Raw genomic sequence first — 18,344 nt, 5'->3', positions numbered from 1 at the left:
TTATATTCATAAAAATTAAAAATTAAAAATTAAACCTTCTCATCATGAGATATGCCTTTATGTTAAAAACAAAGGGATGAAGATCCTAAAAACAAATGGAGAAGATCTTGTTATTTTATTGAATAATTACAATTAAAAATAACAGTTCTAGTACGAAATTACTTTAATTAAGTGTATTAATTTAGTTGTTGGTATCCTTTATATTTATTTATTTTCTAATAATTACATAATAAATCTCATACAATTTTACTTAGTATCAAAATAAACCCTAAAATTTTAATTTCTCAAGGCAATGTCTATTTGATCCATTCAAAGCATTCTGAACTCCAAATAAGTCTATGTTAACTTTTTTCTCTTTTCTTTTCCATGAGGGTGTCTAGAATTCTTTCAATGTTTGACTATCTCTTTGAGTCAAGATAGTCACTAGAGGTTTTGAAAACAAGACCACATAAATTTTTGTTAACTTTTTTTTTTTTGGGAAAAAAATTTCTGTTAACTTAAAGCAACGCAAAGTCACGTAAACTAACTTAAAATAACGGAAAGTCACGTAAAGCACACTGCACCAAAACTTCTGCAATTTAAATCGCATGATGTTTTGTGTGGCTCTTAAAATGTTTGCAAATATCTTACTCGTGTTAAATGATACTAAAGGTTTATTGAGCATAAACTTTTTTTTTAATAAAAATTTTTATAAGTCTATTGAGCATAAACTTAATTTCAATAAAGGTTCAGATTAGAGTGGCTTTGAAATTATAGGATGAGGTATATTGTCACACACACACACACACATATATATATGTGTGTAACTTCAAGTTCATGTTATATTATTATTATATATATATATATTTTTTTTTTTCAAGAATTTAAAATATAAAAAAAAGTATAATTTTTAGTGTAAGATCCACGTGGTGACCACGAACCAGTTTTAAGTCCAATGTAATGGTTAAATGTGGTTCAACACTATTAGCCATTAGGGCCTGAAAAGAAGCTTATGGCTAAGTCCTTTTGAAGAAAGAAAGCAGAAAGAGACGAAGTTGACTAATGGGCAGAATCGTAGTTTTAGCAGAAAGAGACTTGCCAATTACCAAATTAAAGTGGATTCTTCACCCTTAGGCCTTAGAAAGAACGGTATCTTCCAAACTTAACCTGGTAATTAAAAATCAATAGTGAAAAACTAAACCCCATTTTTAACCACGGTTAATTCTTATTTATTTTAATATTTTTATGGGAGATAAATTCTTGATTTATTTAGCCATAGATTTACAAATCTTACTCTATAAATTTTATAAACTAATATATCATCAATCACAACATATTTTATAAGTCAATTATAAAATATTAATTAAAATAAAAGTAATGTTAGAAATATTACAAATATTTTTTTCTTAAGACATTTATTTATCATGTGTTTAAGTGTAACCAATCACATGTTCAAATGTAATCAATTAAATTCATTATTTAAAATAAGTTGAACCTTTTTATAATAATTTAACATTTTTTTAATGAATGATGCTAAAAATACTATAAATTTTTTCATATAAATAGTAATGTGTTACAATCTCTCTATAAAAAAAATGGTTTAAACATTTATTTATTATATAGTTGAAATTATATGAAAGAAATTCACCAATCACCATTCTTTTATGCTAAAATTTATGATAGGTTGAACATTTTCATATTCTAATATTTCTAAACCTCACCACCATCCCTGCTCTATATATACCATTCTCCCACACTTTCTCATTTCACGACTTCTCAGCTCTCTCTCTCTCTCTCTCTCTCTCTCTCTCTCTCTCTCTCTCTCTCTCTCTCTCCTTTGTGTTTCAGTGCGTTCCTATTCTTCTTCTCCAAAACCAGTTTCCGTTTTTTGTGTTTGTTATTTTCTCTTATTTTCTAGGCAAACAAACGTAAAACAAAGAAAAAAAAAATCCAACCAACATGTCATTTGAACACTACTGTTACTATCTCTTCTTTCTGCAACCTGGATTTTCAACAATCCTTAGCTTCAAGGTTTTCATATGTGTCTTTATGTTTATATCTGTGTTTGCTTTCTGGCTCTCGCCGGGTGGTCTTGCTTGGGCTTTATCAAAAACCCGAGTCCATGTGGTTCAAACTCGAACCGCTATTGCTGGCCCTTCTGGTGTGCCACTTCTTGGCTTGGTTTTCGTTTTCACTGGCTCTTTGACTCATAGAGTTCTCAGTAACCTTGCTGAGGCTTTTAAGGCCAAGTCATTGATGGCATTCTCAGTGGGGTTCACTCGGTTCATTATCTCTAGCCACCCAGACACTGCTAAAGAGATTTTGAACAGCTCGGATTTTGCTGATAGACCTGTTAAGGAGTCAGCTTATGAGCTTCTCTTCCATAAGGCAATGGGATTTGCTCCGTTCGGGGAGTATTGGAGGAACCTGAGGAGAATCTCAGCCACCTATTTGTTCAGTCCCAAGAGAATTGCTCTGTGTGTGTGTGTGTGTGACAATATACCTCATCCTATAATTTCAAAGCCACTCTAATCTGAACCTTTATTGAAATTAAGTTTATGCTCAATAGACTTATAAAAATTTTTATTAAAAAAAAAGTTTATGCTCAATAAACCTTTAGTATCATTTAACACGAGTAAGATATTTGCAAACATTTTAAGAGCCACACAAAACATCATGCGATTTAAATTGCAGAAGTTTTGGTGCAGTGTGCTTTACGTGACTTTCCGTTATTTTAAGTTAGTTTACGTGACTTTGCGTTGCTTTAAGTTAACAGAAATTTTTTTCCCAAAAAAAAAAAAGTTAACAAAAATTTATGTGGTCTTGTTTTCAAAACCTCTAGTGACTATCTTGACTCAAAGAGATAGTCAAACATTGAAAGAATTCTAGACACCCTCATGGAAAAGAAAAGAGAAAAAAGTTAACATAGACTTATTTGGAGTTCAGAATGCTTTGAATGGATCAAATAGACATTGCCTTGAGAAATTAAAATTTTAGGGTTTATTTTGATACTAAGTAAAATTGTATGAGATTTATTATGTAATTATTAGAAAATAAATAAATATAAAGGATACCAACAACTAAATTAATACACTTAATTAAAGTAATTTCGTACTAGAACTGTTATTTTTAATTGTAATTATTCAATAAAATAACAAGATCTTCTCCATTTGTTTTTAGGATCTTCATCCCTTTGTTTTTAACATAAAGGCATATCTCATGATGAGAAGGTTTAATTTTTAATTTTTAATTTTTATGAATATAAAAGTATACATATTTTTTATCATTTAAAACAAGATACTGTCTTCGATGAATTAATATTTTAAATGATATGACACTAAATATACCCTTTCTTTTAAAGCAAGTAGAGTAATATTGATATTTTAGTACAGTCGAAAGAGGCATTTGTTAAAACGCAATCCAATCACTATTTTATGTAATTGGCTAATCCTTTGACAAATTGCACTTTACTTGTATTTGGGTGTTTAATACTTCAAGAAACCTTGTTTCAAGCTCAAGTGTTAAAATCATGCAAGTCTGTCCAAGATTCAAGTCTGAAAAGTGCCTATCATTAAAACTCGACAGCTAGCCATCTATCGAGCCTTAAAGAGCTATTCTAACCCGTGGCTCGACAGCAGCTTGACAGATAGGGCATCTATCGAGGTTTATGAAAAACAAAGTTTTAGTTCTGTTTTGACTCCAATCCGTGATTGTATGTTTGGACTTTTTTTTCTCACAACTCTAGACATATAAAAGGATTATTTTAAGGACCGTCAAATGTGAAACAAGTTGCACAAGTGTTGAGCAAAGTTTGTTCAAGTAAATTGTGACCGGTGACAAAGTTTGCCCTAGTTCATCTTCCTTGTGAAAAAGTTGCTGTGTTTGTACACCGTAGAGTTTTATAACCAAGCATCTTCTTGATCTTCATTGTCTGGATGAATTGAAGAACTTTGCAGCCAATAACCTTCTCTATTTGGTGATTGAAGTCGCGTACTAGGATTTACACAATTGGTTAGTCACGTACTGGGAGCCGTACATCAAAAGGAGAGATTGTCACTACAGAACAAGTCTAATTGGGTATTGAGTAAGGGTTCAACTGTAGGTTGGTATAAGGTATTAAGATTCCTTTACTTGTAACCGCTTGTTGTGATAATAGTGAATTCTCAAGAATAGTGACATTAAAATCACCCGGTGGGATTTTTGTTGTGTAAGTTTTCTCCATTCATAAATAAATTACCGTGTTAATTTATTTTTCTCTACACACTTAGTTTAATTGGTGATTTGTTTATGCTACTACGCATTTGCATATTAATTTGATTAATTAATAAATTTGTCTAATTAGTCAATTAATTCATCATAAGGGGTCAATTCGTTTTTGGCCTATCAAGTGGTATCAGAGCAGGCACACTCTGATTATGATTAATCCTAATGTGTGATCCATTGACCCCTTTTTGTCATGGATAAAGGAAAATTTCTTATTATACCTCCTTTATTTGATGACACTAACTATGCATACTGGAAAGTATGTATGAGAGTTTTCTTGCAGTCTTTAGATGAGAAGGTGTGGTAAGTTGTGGAGATAGGCTAGACCAAGCCGAAGGAAGCGCCAGCCGACTGGGATGATGCTAAAATCAAGGCAGCAAACTTCAACAGCAGGGCATTGAATGATTTGTTCAGTGCAGTCACTAATGAGGAATTCAAGAAGATATCCTCCACTGAAACTGCAAAGGAAACATGGACCATTCTCCAGACAACCTATAAGGGAACAAAGGTTGTCAAGAACTCGAAACTTCAAACACTCACTACTAGCTTCGAAGAGATTAAGATGGAGGAGGATGAGTCGTTTGATGAGTTCTATGCCAAGCTCAAGGACATAGTGAACTCAGCTTTCAATCTTGGGAAAACTATTCCTGAACCCAAGATTGTGAGAAAGGTGCTCAAATTTCTACCTGAGAGATTCCATGCCAAGATCACCACGATCGAGGAATCAAAGGACATTGACAAGATTCCTTTGACAGAGTTGGTTGGTAATCTGCAGACCTATGAGTTAGGCTTAACAAGAATTGGTAAGTCGGGTAAGGGCAAGAGCATGGCATTGAAGGCCAAGAGCAGTGATACTGATGAGTCTTCAAACGACGAAGATTCTAAGATGAAGTCCTACATTACAAGGTAATTTAAGAAGTTCATGAAGAATGCCAATGGGAAGGGCTTCGACAAGGACCGTAGGCAATCTAGTTCTTCTCAGTTCAAGAGCCAAGACAAAGGGAAGAAGGATGCTAGGGATGGCGATCAGTACATTGTTCCTTCAGGACCAAAGTGCTTTAGGTGTCAAAGCTTCAGTCACATGAAACGAGAGTGCCCCATATATCTTAAGACCATTAGGAAGAGCAAGACATTTGCTGCTACATTGAGCGACACTAAGCCTGAAGATGATTCTAACAATTAGGATGACGAAATTTTAAATGCCTTCACTGCCACTGTCAATCAAACTGAGGGGATTGTTGAAGATGTGGATGAAAAAGAGGAATTAGTGAAGTCCAAGTTTGAGAAGATAGATAAACAAGATGACATCCACACAACCTATGCAAAGTTATACAAGGTCTCAGAAAAGCATGAGAAGTTATATAGGCTGACCACCAAGAAGCTTAGTAATGTGGAGCTTCAGCTTGAAGAGCTTTCCACAAAGTTTGATGAAGTAAATCAGATTATTGGAGCACTGAGGTTTGAGAATAACTTCTTGGTTGAGAAGATAAAGAAGCTAGAGGCAGAACTGTTCCAAGTCAGAGCTCAACTGGAAAGGACTTCAAGTGCTAAGCTTGATGAAATGCTCAGTCTTCAGAAATCTGCTTCCGATTGAATTAGTTTAGGGTATGATATCTCTCCTTCTAATATTGCTTCTACTAGTACTACTGTTTTTGTTCCTCCTAGTAATAATGTTGAAATTGAGAACACTAATGTCAAAACTGATTTAACTAGTGAGAATATAGACAATGGTAAATCTATCTTAGGAGCACCCCCTAAGCAGGATAAGAAAGAAGCTAAAAACCCTAGGGTTAAGAAGATTAACTCTTAAAAGCCTAAATAGAAGAAGTAGCATCTCTGTCATCACCGTGGAACAACCGATTATACTCGACCAAATTGCTATAAATGGTTAACCACTCAACAGAACAACAACATAATCGCATCGGGAAACTAGAATTAGTTTCCATCCTCTTTTGCTCCCTTTGGAAATCTTCTCAAAACCCTCATGTTCTTTTCAAACTTGAACAGTTTCAATTCTTCCCCCTCATCTCCGAATCAAGGATTTGCTAGACGGAAAGGTTCTTCCAAGGTGTAGAAGGAAAATGGCTCTAAGTAATTCTGTCACTTCTTGTCTCTCTCACCTTCTTGTTTTTTATTTACATTACTTGTATGTTTTGCTTTTAGGTTTTGAGTCAGTCTAGTTTTTATGCTTTGCTTTGTTTAACATGTTTTTGTTTGTTTTCAATTTTGTTTATTTTGTTTTTGATATTAAAAAAAAAATTGAAAAATCAGAAAAAATACAAAAACAGTGTGTGTTTGGATACATTGCTACTTGTCTACTCTGGATGGCCATTCAAACAAAGTTTTCTAAATTTTATATCTTTTGTAATTTAGATGAACATCTCTATGCACAATTAAGCAAGTGAGCTTTGTGGCTCGTGTTTGTGATTAGTAAGATTAAGTAATCTCTTGTACTTAACACTCATATCACTCTTTTTGATGGGAATGACTAGAAAATCCTAAGAGAAAAGTATAAATAACCATCTCACCACTGTTGCCCACCAATTATGAAATGACATCTGTATGCTTTGACATAGCAAAAGTGCAATGTCAATGACATATGTATGCTTCGGCATAGCAAAATTAGAATGTCAAATGCTTAACATCATTGGGTATTTCTTTTCTCTCTCTTATATGCCCATGCATGATATGCTTAACAAAAGAAAATATGCAAAGAAAATAAAAGCAAAAAGATCAAAATACTTTATATATAATTGCAAGCGTGTATTCTAGGATATGTGAGAGTTATAGGATGTACCTTAAAGGTGATAGTCCCCATCAAACAATTATAATTGTGTGTGAGTTAAAGTGATTTTCTTATATCTCAAATCATCATAACATGTATACACTTATGCAATCTTGCGATGTTTTTCACTCACAACACACAATATTCTTTGCTACTCTTGATACATGTGTAGGTACAATGTGATTTGACCATCACAAGGTTTACATGTGTTAATGTATGCTTATTAAACTGTCTTAACTTGTTTTTGAAATATAAAATTGGTTAGACTTGTTTAGTTTGTGCGCGTGTTTAGGATCTATGTGCTTAACATTTTTATGATTAAGAGATGATCTTGAGAGCTCAAAATATTGCTTGGATTATTGGTTGAATTGCATGTTTGATTGCATTCATATCTGTGTTTTTCTTTTCTTGAAAAACTATTTTTAAGCAATCTTGATAGCTCCTCGACACCTCTCGATACCTAGCTTATCTGTCGAGCTCTTTAGTTGATTTTTATCGCAATCTTGATACCTCTTGACATCTAGGTGGATCGATCGAGAAAGTTCTTGTCCCCTCGATACCTCCTCAATCCATTGAGCTTGTTTTGCTATGGACACCTCTTGATAGTTGCATCTGTTAAAGTTTTTAATGCTCGACACCTTTCTCGACACCTCTCAAAACCTCTATCTGTCGAGAATTACTAAACACCTATATAAGGGTTCATACGCGATTTAGACTTTATTTCCTCGATCTTTCTCGATCTGTCTGTGCCTGTTTACCTCCTAAACACTCTCTCCTCTCTCTAAACCTCTCCCTCAAGGATTTTTCGACCTTATTCAATTTCTTTCTCACTTGGTAAGTGTCTAAAATCTCTCATTTTTATGCATTTCATACTTTGTAACCTAGGTTTTTGGGATTTCTACAACATTTGGGGTTTTTCAAAATCAAAGAGGTTTTTGCAAAATTTTTGGTATGGATTTTGAAGATTTGATCTTAAAAACTTCACGCATTGCATTCCATGTGCAATATAACTATATTTTTATGCATTTAGATGTGTGTTATATATGTTAAACTGTTTGTATGCTGGTAGGTTTGGATTGGGCTAAGCCCATGATAATATTACTGTTGCACGTCACATGCTCATGTATTTTCACGCATACGTCTTTTACATTCAATATATTTTTATATATTTGAACTGTTTTTGGGACTTTTTTGAGTGTTTCTTTCTTCCCCCTTACTCTCTAGTTTACGTTAATGCGCTAATGGCATCGAAACGTAAGTCTGCTCCGTCTTGGAACCCTCTTCTTTTCGAGCCATCTTCATCTTTTGATCCTACCCCCTCTTCTGTTCAATTCCATGATGAGGATCCCGAAAGGACTTCTCAAAGAACTTCTCTAGACAAGACATTCATTCAGAACGCTGAGTCATCTTGTCAGACTTCTCCGACATTGACCTACCCACTGTCATTCACAGTTGAGGTTGGGAGTCACCATGTGACACCCTGGTCACCTGTCCTTCCATGCTGATCTAGGAATTCTACTCCAACATGCATGGACTGGATTATTTTGTACTTCTTTTTCATATTCGAGTTCGAGGTACGCGCATAGTGGTCACACTGGATATTGTATCTAAGGTGCTTTATGTCCCAAGGGTAGAGCACCCTGACTACCCTGATTGTGAGTGTCTGAGGATGGTGTCCAAAGACGAGAAGATTTCTACTTTTTGCGAGTACCCTTTTGATTGGGGTGATTGTCAGTTTACTCCATGTTCGACCTTTGCTAAAGGTCCTAGATTCATGAACATGGTGATGACTTTTGTTTTACACCCTCTTTCTCATTATAACTCTATCACAGAGCCCCGTGCTCAATTTTTGCTTTCCCTTCTTGAGCATCTCACTATAGATTTTCTTTCACATTTCATTCTTTCTATTATAGATGTGTATAGGGATACGACGACCTGTGATAAGCTCATCTTCCCTTCAGCAATCACACGGATTTTATGCCATTTTTCTGTTCCTTTTCCCCTCGTCTGACCACTTTCACGTTATGTGTGCCATTGACTATGCTACCGTTAAACGGAGTGAGGCGCAGTTTCATTCGAGGCGGTTCGGTTCGGTAACTCCTCCCACTCCTTCAGCTCCATCCACCTCCACTCCCTCTACTTCAGCGGGAGGTGTGACTCTGGATGCGATCATGGCGCAGTTTCAGCGCATGGATGCTCGCCTTGACACTCTTACTGATGATTTGTGTCAGGTGAACATCTGTGTCGACCGTATTGCTAGACGGTAGGCTCGCTTTGGTGATTTTGTGAAGTCTCCCTCTCCTCCTCCCGACGCATTTGAGGCATTCGAGGACGATGATGGTTCCGACGACGATGATGATGAGGATGGAGATGCTAGCTCTTCTAACTCTGACGAGATGTCTACTTAACACTCTTACCCTTTGTCACTTATGACAAAAAGGGGGAGTAGTTTTGATTATGAGAGTAGTCATACTTAGGGGGAGGGTTAGTATAAGAGATTTTTGTTAGGGGAAGTGTGTACTTTGAGGGATGTAGTGATGATTTTATGTATCTTTTTCTTTTCTTTGTATTTGATAAACATTGTGATCATATTGTGATAGCAAACCTTGTACTTGTTTATATATATACATTCGAGGTTGTTATTACAGTTCTTTCACTTATCTCTCCATGTGTTGTTTCTTTTTTTTCTTTATATACATGTTTCTTATTATTTGTATGCAATCTATTATTTCTGTTTCACACAAAGATGTCTTGATGAGCTTTGTTTCAAGTGTTTCAGAAATACAGGTTGTCAAAGTCTACTTGTCATAAACTCTCTTCTTGCAAAATTTTTCAAGAGTTTGTATTAGAATAGATTTTATTGTATTCAATAAGTGAATATGAGTTAAGTGATTTATGACTTCTCTCATATCTCATTTGTTTGTTGTGGTTTTGTCACGGATTGCCAAAGAGGGAGATTGTTAGGACATATGTGATTCATTTGTTAAGAACATATGTCACTATTTTATATAATTGGCTAATCTTTTGACAAAACGCACTTTACTTGTATTTGAGTAGATTTAGGATGTGTTTAATATTTCAAGAAATCTTATTTTAAGCTCAAGTGTTAAAGTCATGTAAGTCTATCCAAGATTCAAGTATGAAAAGTTCCTGTCACTAAAACTCGACAGCTAGCCATCTATCGAGCCTTGAAGAGTTATTCTAGCTAGTGGCTCGACAGCAACTCGACAGATAGGGCATCTATCGAGGTTTATGAAAAACAGAGTTTCAGTTCTGTTTTGACTCCAATCCGTAATTGTATGTTTGGGCTTTCTTTTCTCACAACCCTAGACATATAAAAAGATTATTTTAAGGGCCGTCAAAGGTGGAACAAGTTCCACAAGTGTTGAGCAAAGTTTGTTCAAGCAAATTGTGATCGGAGACAAAGTTTGCCCTAGTTCATCTTTTTTGTGAAGAAGTTGCTGTGTTTGTACATCGTAGGTTTTGTGACCAAGCATCTTCTTGATCTTCATCGTTTGGATGAACTGGAGAACTTTGTAGCCAACAACCTTCTCTAGTTGGTGATTGAAGTCGCGTACTGGGATCCATGTAATTGGTTAGTCACATACTGGGAGCCATGCATCAAAAAGAGAGATTGTCACTATAGAATAAGTCCAATTGAGTATTGGGATAAGAGTTCAACTGTAGGTTGGTATAAGATACTGGAATTCCTTTACTTGTAACCACTTGTTGTGATAATAGTGGATTCTTGGGAGTGGTGACCTTAAAATTACCCGTTGGGATTTTTGCCATGTAAGTTTTCCCCATTTATAAACAAATCACCGTATCAATTTATTTTCCGCTACATACTTAGTTTAATTGGTGATTTGTTTGTGCTACCACGCTTGTGGGATCCGAAAAGCTAAAGAAGACATGACTCCGAGAAGTCTGTTGGTGGCAGGAGTTTGGAGGGCTCAAGTACATTGGGTAGACTAGGCTTGGAGGGTCTTTTGTTATTCGTGTACTCCTACTTTATTCTATAGTGGATCGATTTCGACTTGGAGGGTCATAGAGAGATTTTTCGTCGAGTTCTTCGGTTTTCTCTTCTATAACACGTCTCGGTGTTATCTTGTGTTTGCATCTCTCTTCCCTTATTCTTGTACTTTACTTTTATTGTTTGTTGTTCATGTTTATGCACTAGAGTAGTTATTGGTTTATTGCACTTCATTTACTTTTATTCCGCATTTAGTTTAAGTTAAGAGTAAAAGCAACTGAGCCGTAATTTTTATTGGGGGTCTAAAAAAGCTCTTGTGTTTATATACAAATCCGAGCTTTCAAAAATGAAAATTATGTAGAATCTACATTTTGTATGTACCGTACGTACTTAATCTTAACCGCTAATTATAATGCCTTATTTAATATATATTTACAAGAACATGTGAATGGTTAAGATTACTTAGTTATGGCATATTCAAAATGGTATATTCTATAGAATTATTCTTCCTTTATTTCTAAATAAATTAAAGATGTATCGGGTGCTACATCATTTAAAATCATAGTTTATTAAATAATAAAAACACTATCTAATTTTATATGATAGAAAGCATGCACACTATTATATTTATAAATAAAAAATTAATTAATTAAAATTGTGTATCATAAATTGTCTCCTTAAAGCAAATGGGGTAATATTGAGAAAACAATTCTAGTTCAAATTTAGATGGAAAGTTGTTATTAGTTCAAATTTGAACTTAACACTAACATAATTTTTTTACCCACTAATAACTATTTGCTATCTAAGTTTTGTTATAAAAATGTTACAGAGGTAGCACTATTTATTTATTTATTTATTTATTTTTATCATCTAAGGGGGAAAAAAAAGCTTTCAAAGAATTGTGAATATCGAACTTTGGTAGTTTTGAAAACGTTATTCTTCTCTTTTTTAGGGGGAAAAAACTACTTATTGAATTTGTAAACACATGCCACTGTAGAAAAATAAAAAATAATAATAACTAACCAACTTAATGAGTATATAATTGTAAATACTTATGATTTTTTTTTTGAGGTATTGTAAATATTTATGGATGGCTAACACAAACAACACGATAGTAAAATCCATTTATATCACCACCGCGCACTCTTGGTACGGTGGTCAGTCCACAAATATAAGTGCTTGTGAGGTTTGGTGGGCAAGGGTCAGGATTTAAGTCTATAGAAGGGAGTTTTACACACATATACACTTAAATTAGGCTAAAGTCAAATTTCTATCTTGTATAAAAAAAAAAAAAAATCCATTTATATCTAAAGGCTCCATTTATTGAATTTAATAAAGACTTATGAAGCATGCCCCAACAACACGATAGTAAAATGCATTTATATATTAATTTCATTTTTTTTTTTGAAATCTCTTAGCCCTCGTTTGGGAGGAGAGAATGGAATAAAATGTAAATAAATAAAAAGAATAATTTTATAATATCCTTCCCTTCCCTTATTTGGGAGTTTTAATGAAGAGAATGGAAAGTCTATTCCCTTATTTAGAAGTTTAAGTGGAAGAGAATGAAATTGGTAAGAGAGAATACTCATTTCTCTTTATTTCCTTAAAATCTCAAATTTTCATTCCTCCAAAAATTGGGAGGAATGAGAGAGAATGAAATTAGATTTTGATAAATTTTTTACTAAAACTCTCAAAATACCCTTATATATTCAACCCTTTATTTTAAAATAGGAGTCTAATAGTAATATTATCATAAAATGATTCTACTACATTCCATTTATGTTACTTCCAAACAAGATTACTTACATTTTATTCATTTTCATTACTTTCTATTCCTTTATTTTAAAATATCCAATCAAGGTTACTTAATTCCATTACATTCATTTCTTTCCCATTCCTTTCTCTTACTTAAATACATTTCATTTCATTCCATTTCTTTCTATTCCCTTATGATCTTTTTATTCCATTCCATTATGAACTCTCAAACGAAACCTTAATGTTTCACTTATGTCTACGTAAATTGTTTTTTATCGGAAAATATTTTCAAAGAAAACTACACCTTTTTTTAAAATATTTAATTATGTTCTTGAAAAAGTTTAGAAATATTTTCCAATATTTAGTTTGCACTGAAAAAAAAAATTTCTTATTTTTTAATTAAAAATTTAATTCAAAACTTTAAACTATAATGTAGAACAACTAAAATCAAACATAAAAATAAACATAATCAAAATAAAAATGATTGAAAACTACCCTAATAATCATAATCAAAATAAGATTGCAACATTAAAAAAGAGTTAAAAAAAATTAACAAATACTATCAACTAAACTTATTGTGGTCATACTAGAGGTTTCAAGAGTTTTTTTTTTTTTTTTTTTTAAAAAAAAAAAAATTTGGAGGTTTCAAGATTTTTCGGTCATTTTGAAGGTTTTCAGCTGCAATTTTGTAATTTTACAGGTTTTAGAAGATATTTTTATAATTTTAGAAGTTTCAAGGATCTTTTAATTGGTTTGAAAGTTTTAGCAGTGTTTTTGGAGTTTTAAGAATATTTTGATCATTTTCAAGATTTTAGATGTATTTATGTCATTTTGGTTTAGAGGATATTTTGGTCAATTTATAGATTTTAGGGGTATTTTGACAATTTTGTTTTTAGATTTTAAGTGTATTTTTATTATTTTAGAGGTTTTGAGAGTTTTAATAGTACTTTTATCATTTTGTTAGTTGTAGATTCTGTTCTCTTGAGAGAGAAGGAGATATATATGGGCTCATGAGAGGAGGACATTCTATTCGTCTAATCATTTTCAACCTCAAAAGAGAGTCAGATTGTTTTTCCTAGTTAGCAAAAACGATTTCAATTTGACTTAATTTTAAGCTGTCTTAAAACACCCAAAAAATGAGGAAATACATTTTTTAGAAAATGTTTTACACCGAAACAATGGGACCTTAATCTCTATATATATTTATATATAACAGAGGCATTTTGTATCCACTTTTTCGTGTTCTTGAAAATGCCCCTAAAAATAACATCCACATATACTTTTTTGACATCAACATTCACATATTCTTAACATTGGTTGTACCAAAAAATAGTAATATCGGTAACTAGGTAATTTCGTAAAAGAGGTAGAAGTAGTCGATGTCCACTTCTTTGAAATCTCGAAAGGTCGTATAATCGAGTTAATATAGTCCAATACAAAACAAAAGTGAAAATTTTAATTTTAGCTATATATCTCTATTATGTATCCATCTTTGAGTAATTATACAATATTTTAGAAATACAATAATTTCTTACTTCATCTTCTCACATAATAATTTCATTACTCTTTGTGTAAATGATAAAATTTAACTATAAATTTGATTGTAACCAATGACCACAACTTCACTTAATATGTTTTTATTGGATATGAATTTAAAAAAAAAAAAAAAAACCACCATTAGATAAAACTAAAATTTTCTTCTCATATCCCCCATGCTTATAAGTTTCAATAGAACACGGAATAATTAACTATGTCATCAATCAAATGTTTGAATTTCAAGTTTTCATAATATAAAATTATGCATAAAATATAAGTTTATGAATTGAATAGCAAATAACATTTGATTGTCAAAAAATTTGATATGCATATTAAGAACACAAACAACATGCAATCTAACTGGTAGGTTTTTAAAATATATAGTCATTATAAAGGAATTGAGTAGTGTTATGGCTATTAGCTATAATCAAGTTCATAGTCAAATGTTGTCCTTATGTGAAAGAAGAGAGTAAGGCATTATTGCACCCCCAATTATTATATAATTTTTCAAATTTTTCAATCATACAAAAAATTCTATTTATTAAAAAGAAGAGAAATGTTATATCCACAACATTTACATAACACTTTCATAGTAAATTTTAAGTGACAGGTTGTAGTTGATTGTTACTAATACATAGGCCAATATATATATATATATATAGTTATGGATTCAAATTAGAATCAATAACAATTTACCACATAGGATTTGTTATAAAAGTGATGTGAACCTAACTCTTTTACAAAGAATAGCTCTTCCAATATATAGTTACCTAATCCAACAAAATATAATATTAAAGGCGGTTGTGGTTAAGAATATATACTAAGATAATTATACTACAGCATGAATCATGTATTTAAATTCAAACTCTAAAAAAAATGAAAAACGTAAGTTTAGACTCTAAAAATATTACTAAAACTAATAAACTAATAAAAAAGATTTTTTTTTAAACCTCTAAATGTCTAACAAATAATACCTTTTAACTTGTGCAATGGATTCAATGATTAACAATGACTGAAGTGTCCAGTTAAAGTACCAAAAAAACTCTCCAAAGAAGTCGGAATTTTATTTTACTATTTTTCTAGATTCGGACTACGCAAGTATATCCGCCAATTGGCTTCACGAAATCATCAAGAACCGTAGAATTGTAGTTACACTTTTCAGGCCATGAATAGCCACAAATGTCTATATTAAATGATAATGACTGTGGAATAATTACATATTAATTTCCTTGGTATTTCTCAACTTATAGTAGTATTGATCTAAAATTTTCTTTTTTGGGATGGAAAGATTAAGGATTGCAAGCTTGGTACGTAAGAGAGATTAACTTTTTTTCTTTTTTGCTAAACAAGAGTGATGAACTTGTGATGTCACCACCCATGCTATATATATATATATATATAATATAATACATACATATATATATATATATATATATATATATTTTTTTTTTTCATTTATATGTATGAGCCAAAAAAAAAAAAAAAAAAACATTGTTCAATAGGAATACTTTTATTTTCATTTCCTACTTCTTTACAAATAAAAGCTGCTGTTTTCTTCTCACACCTTAAAATTTTAAGTAATATAATTCGCATAAAGTTTATGCATGACGTCTCAATTTCATATTTTTCATATCTATTAAAGTAGATTTTATTAATATGAGTTGACAAGTAGAATAGAGATATATATTATTTCCAACATTATTCTATACTCAAATTTATTCTTCCTAAATAATCGACTAATTAATATGGACAAAACTGTATTAGTCAGTTAATTTAAACTTTGCCAAATAGTAGTATCGGCTTTATATTGAAATCCCCTTAACATATTAAAATCTGTATAGAATTCCACTCTAGAGTCAAATCCTAGGATCCTACCATTAAAGGAGAATAGATAAACTCTATCTCGTTTAACAATTTATATATCATCCATAGGCATGGGCAACAGCCATGTTCCACCCGTCCAAACTATATGACCCACTATCAGGGACGGAACTAGGATTCATACCCGAAGGAGGCCAAAGCTTAAAACCAAAAAAAATTTATGAAAATAAAAACTAATATCTATTTCATATTCAACAAAATACTACATATAAAATAAATATTTCTTAAACATTTCATATTATAAAACACATCAATAAAGTATAACATACAAAATAAGTGTTTCTTATTTTGTCCGCGATTTTTGTTTAGTCCATATTTATTTATTTTTTGTAGTTAAAGGGGCATGAATTTTATTTATTTATTTATTTTCTTGTAGGTCAATATCTAAATATTTTAGATGAGGAGAGACAAATATATATATATATATAAGAGCAAATCTTAATTTTTTTATACTAGTTTTTTTCTTTTGGGGGGGGGGGGGTGGGGCAATGGCCCCCCTCTGCCCCAACGTGGGTCCGCCCCTGCCCACTATATTAATTTACAAGCAGGTTATGTGGGTTCAACTATTAAAGTAGCAAGTTACCCTTAAGTACCTCATAATATCTATGAGATTTTGGATTTGAAATGTCTTGCTAACATCTTGGAGTCACTTCATGGGATTCCTTCTTGTAATAACTAGTGTGTATAGGATGGAGGACTGTATATAATACCCAAATAAATAATCAGATATTTGAAGAGAGATCTAGAATCCTAAATGTAAAAAATAAATTTTTTTTTTTTTTAAAAGGTATTGGTTTGACCTTTTGTTAAAAAATAAAAACCACCAAGAGCCGACCCAACCAGCCTATTATATACCATACATCTCTTTTTAGCCTTTATCTCATATAAAAATTTTATGTATATTTTTTGTTGTTGTTAACTTCATAATTTAAACATGTTAATATGAAAAATGAATAATATACCCCAACATATTCATAAGCATACATAGTGACATGGACATAGTACTTATAGATGGCTAACCAAGGAAGTCAATACCGTACCGGAGGTTGTACCGGTTTGACCAGCGGTACGATATATTTCGGATACCGGTCAATACCGGTGTACCGTTTCAGATTTACCGCTATTTTTTAATATTTTATACAATATACAAAGTTATATTTCTAATAACTCAATATATCACATTTGCAACTTTTTATATATTTTTTTATGGAGTTATTAACTTTTATCACCACTCCTTATATGATAAGTTGTGAGGGGTGAAAAAAATTATGAGTATATGTGGGTTCACATTTTCATTACTTATAACTCCTTACATTATAAATTATGACAAAAATTATTTAAAATATTGTAATATTAGCATTGTTTAAAATATAAATTTGTTGCAATACCATGCCAATATAGCAATACATATACATTATGTCACATCATTTGGGTTCAAAGGCCAAAGTTGAAAAGTAGTGATGGAGAGAGCTTTCACGTTGGAGCTCATCTTTTATTGAAAAATTAAATGCTTTCAATATTTTCAATGCTTGGCAGCTGGTGACAGTGTCCTGCAGTCACATGGAGAGCTTAGGAAACTTCAAAAACAAATACAAAACAAAGAAAGGGAGAGTGAGAAACCACACCACATACATAACACAGTTAAGCAAAAACAAAAGAGAGAGGAGACGGACAGACCAAAGAAGAAAAAAAGGTTCAGCAAAAAAAAAAAAAAAAAAAAGAGAAGGAGACGGACAAATCTAACAAAAGAAGAAGAAGAAAAAAAGGTTTAGCAAAAAAAAAAAAAAAAAAGAAGAGAGGGAGACGGACAGACCTGACAAAGAAGAAGAGAGAAAAAAAGGAAAGAAGAAGAAGAAGAAGAAGAAGAAGTAGTTGCTTCACGGCGCCACCCCTGCTTCATCGCCGTCTTCTTCCTTTTCTCCTTCTTCTCTGTTTTCTTTTCCTATAATGAGACCTTTCGTGTTTCGGCCGGTATTCATTTATCGGCCAAAATAGCCGGATTTCGCCTATACAGCCGGTACAAGCCGGTACGGTCGGTATTTTTTCCGGTACGAAACGAGGGGGTTATCTGTACCGGTGCACTGACCGGTCCGGTATATACCGGTCATACCGGCCGGTACGGTACGGAATTGACCACTTTGTGGCTAACACAAACAACACGATAGTAAAATC

The 18,344-nt window shown here is 32.4% G+C and overlaps 1 protein-coding gene across 1 annotated transcript; it reads left to right on the top strand.

The window, feature by feature from the left end:
- Positions 1-1,938: 1,938 nt before the first annotated feature.
- LOC112009787 (tabersonine 16-hydroxylase 1) lies at positions 1,939-5,836 on the top strand. Its single transcript, XM_065779847.1, has 3 exons — positions 1,939-2,456; positions 4,633-4,855; positions 5,426-5,836. The coding sequence occupies exons 1-3, from the start codon at positions 1,939-1,941 to the stop codon at positions 5,834-5,836; spliced, it is 1,152 nt and encodes a 383-aa protein (XP_065635919.1).
- The last annotated feature ends 12,508 nt before the right edge of the window (positions 5,837-18,344 follow it).

This window comes from Quercus suber, unplaced genomic scaffold (genome assembly GCF_002906115.3).
Source record: "Quercus suber isolate HL8 unplaced genomic scaffold, Cork oak 2.0 scaffold_219, whole genome shotgun sequence".
Lineage (NCBI taxonomy): Eukaryota > Viridiplantae > Streptophyta > Magnoliopsida > Fagales > Fagaceae > Quercus > Quercus suber.
This window is presented reverse-complemented; position numbering and strand designations above follow the sequence as displayed.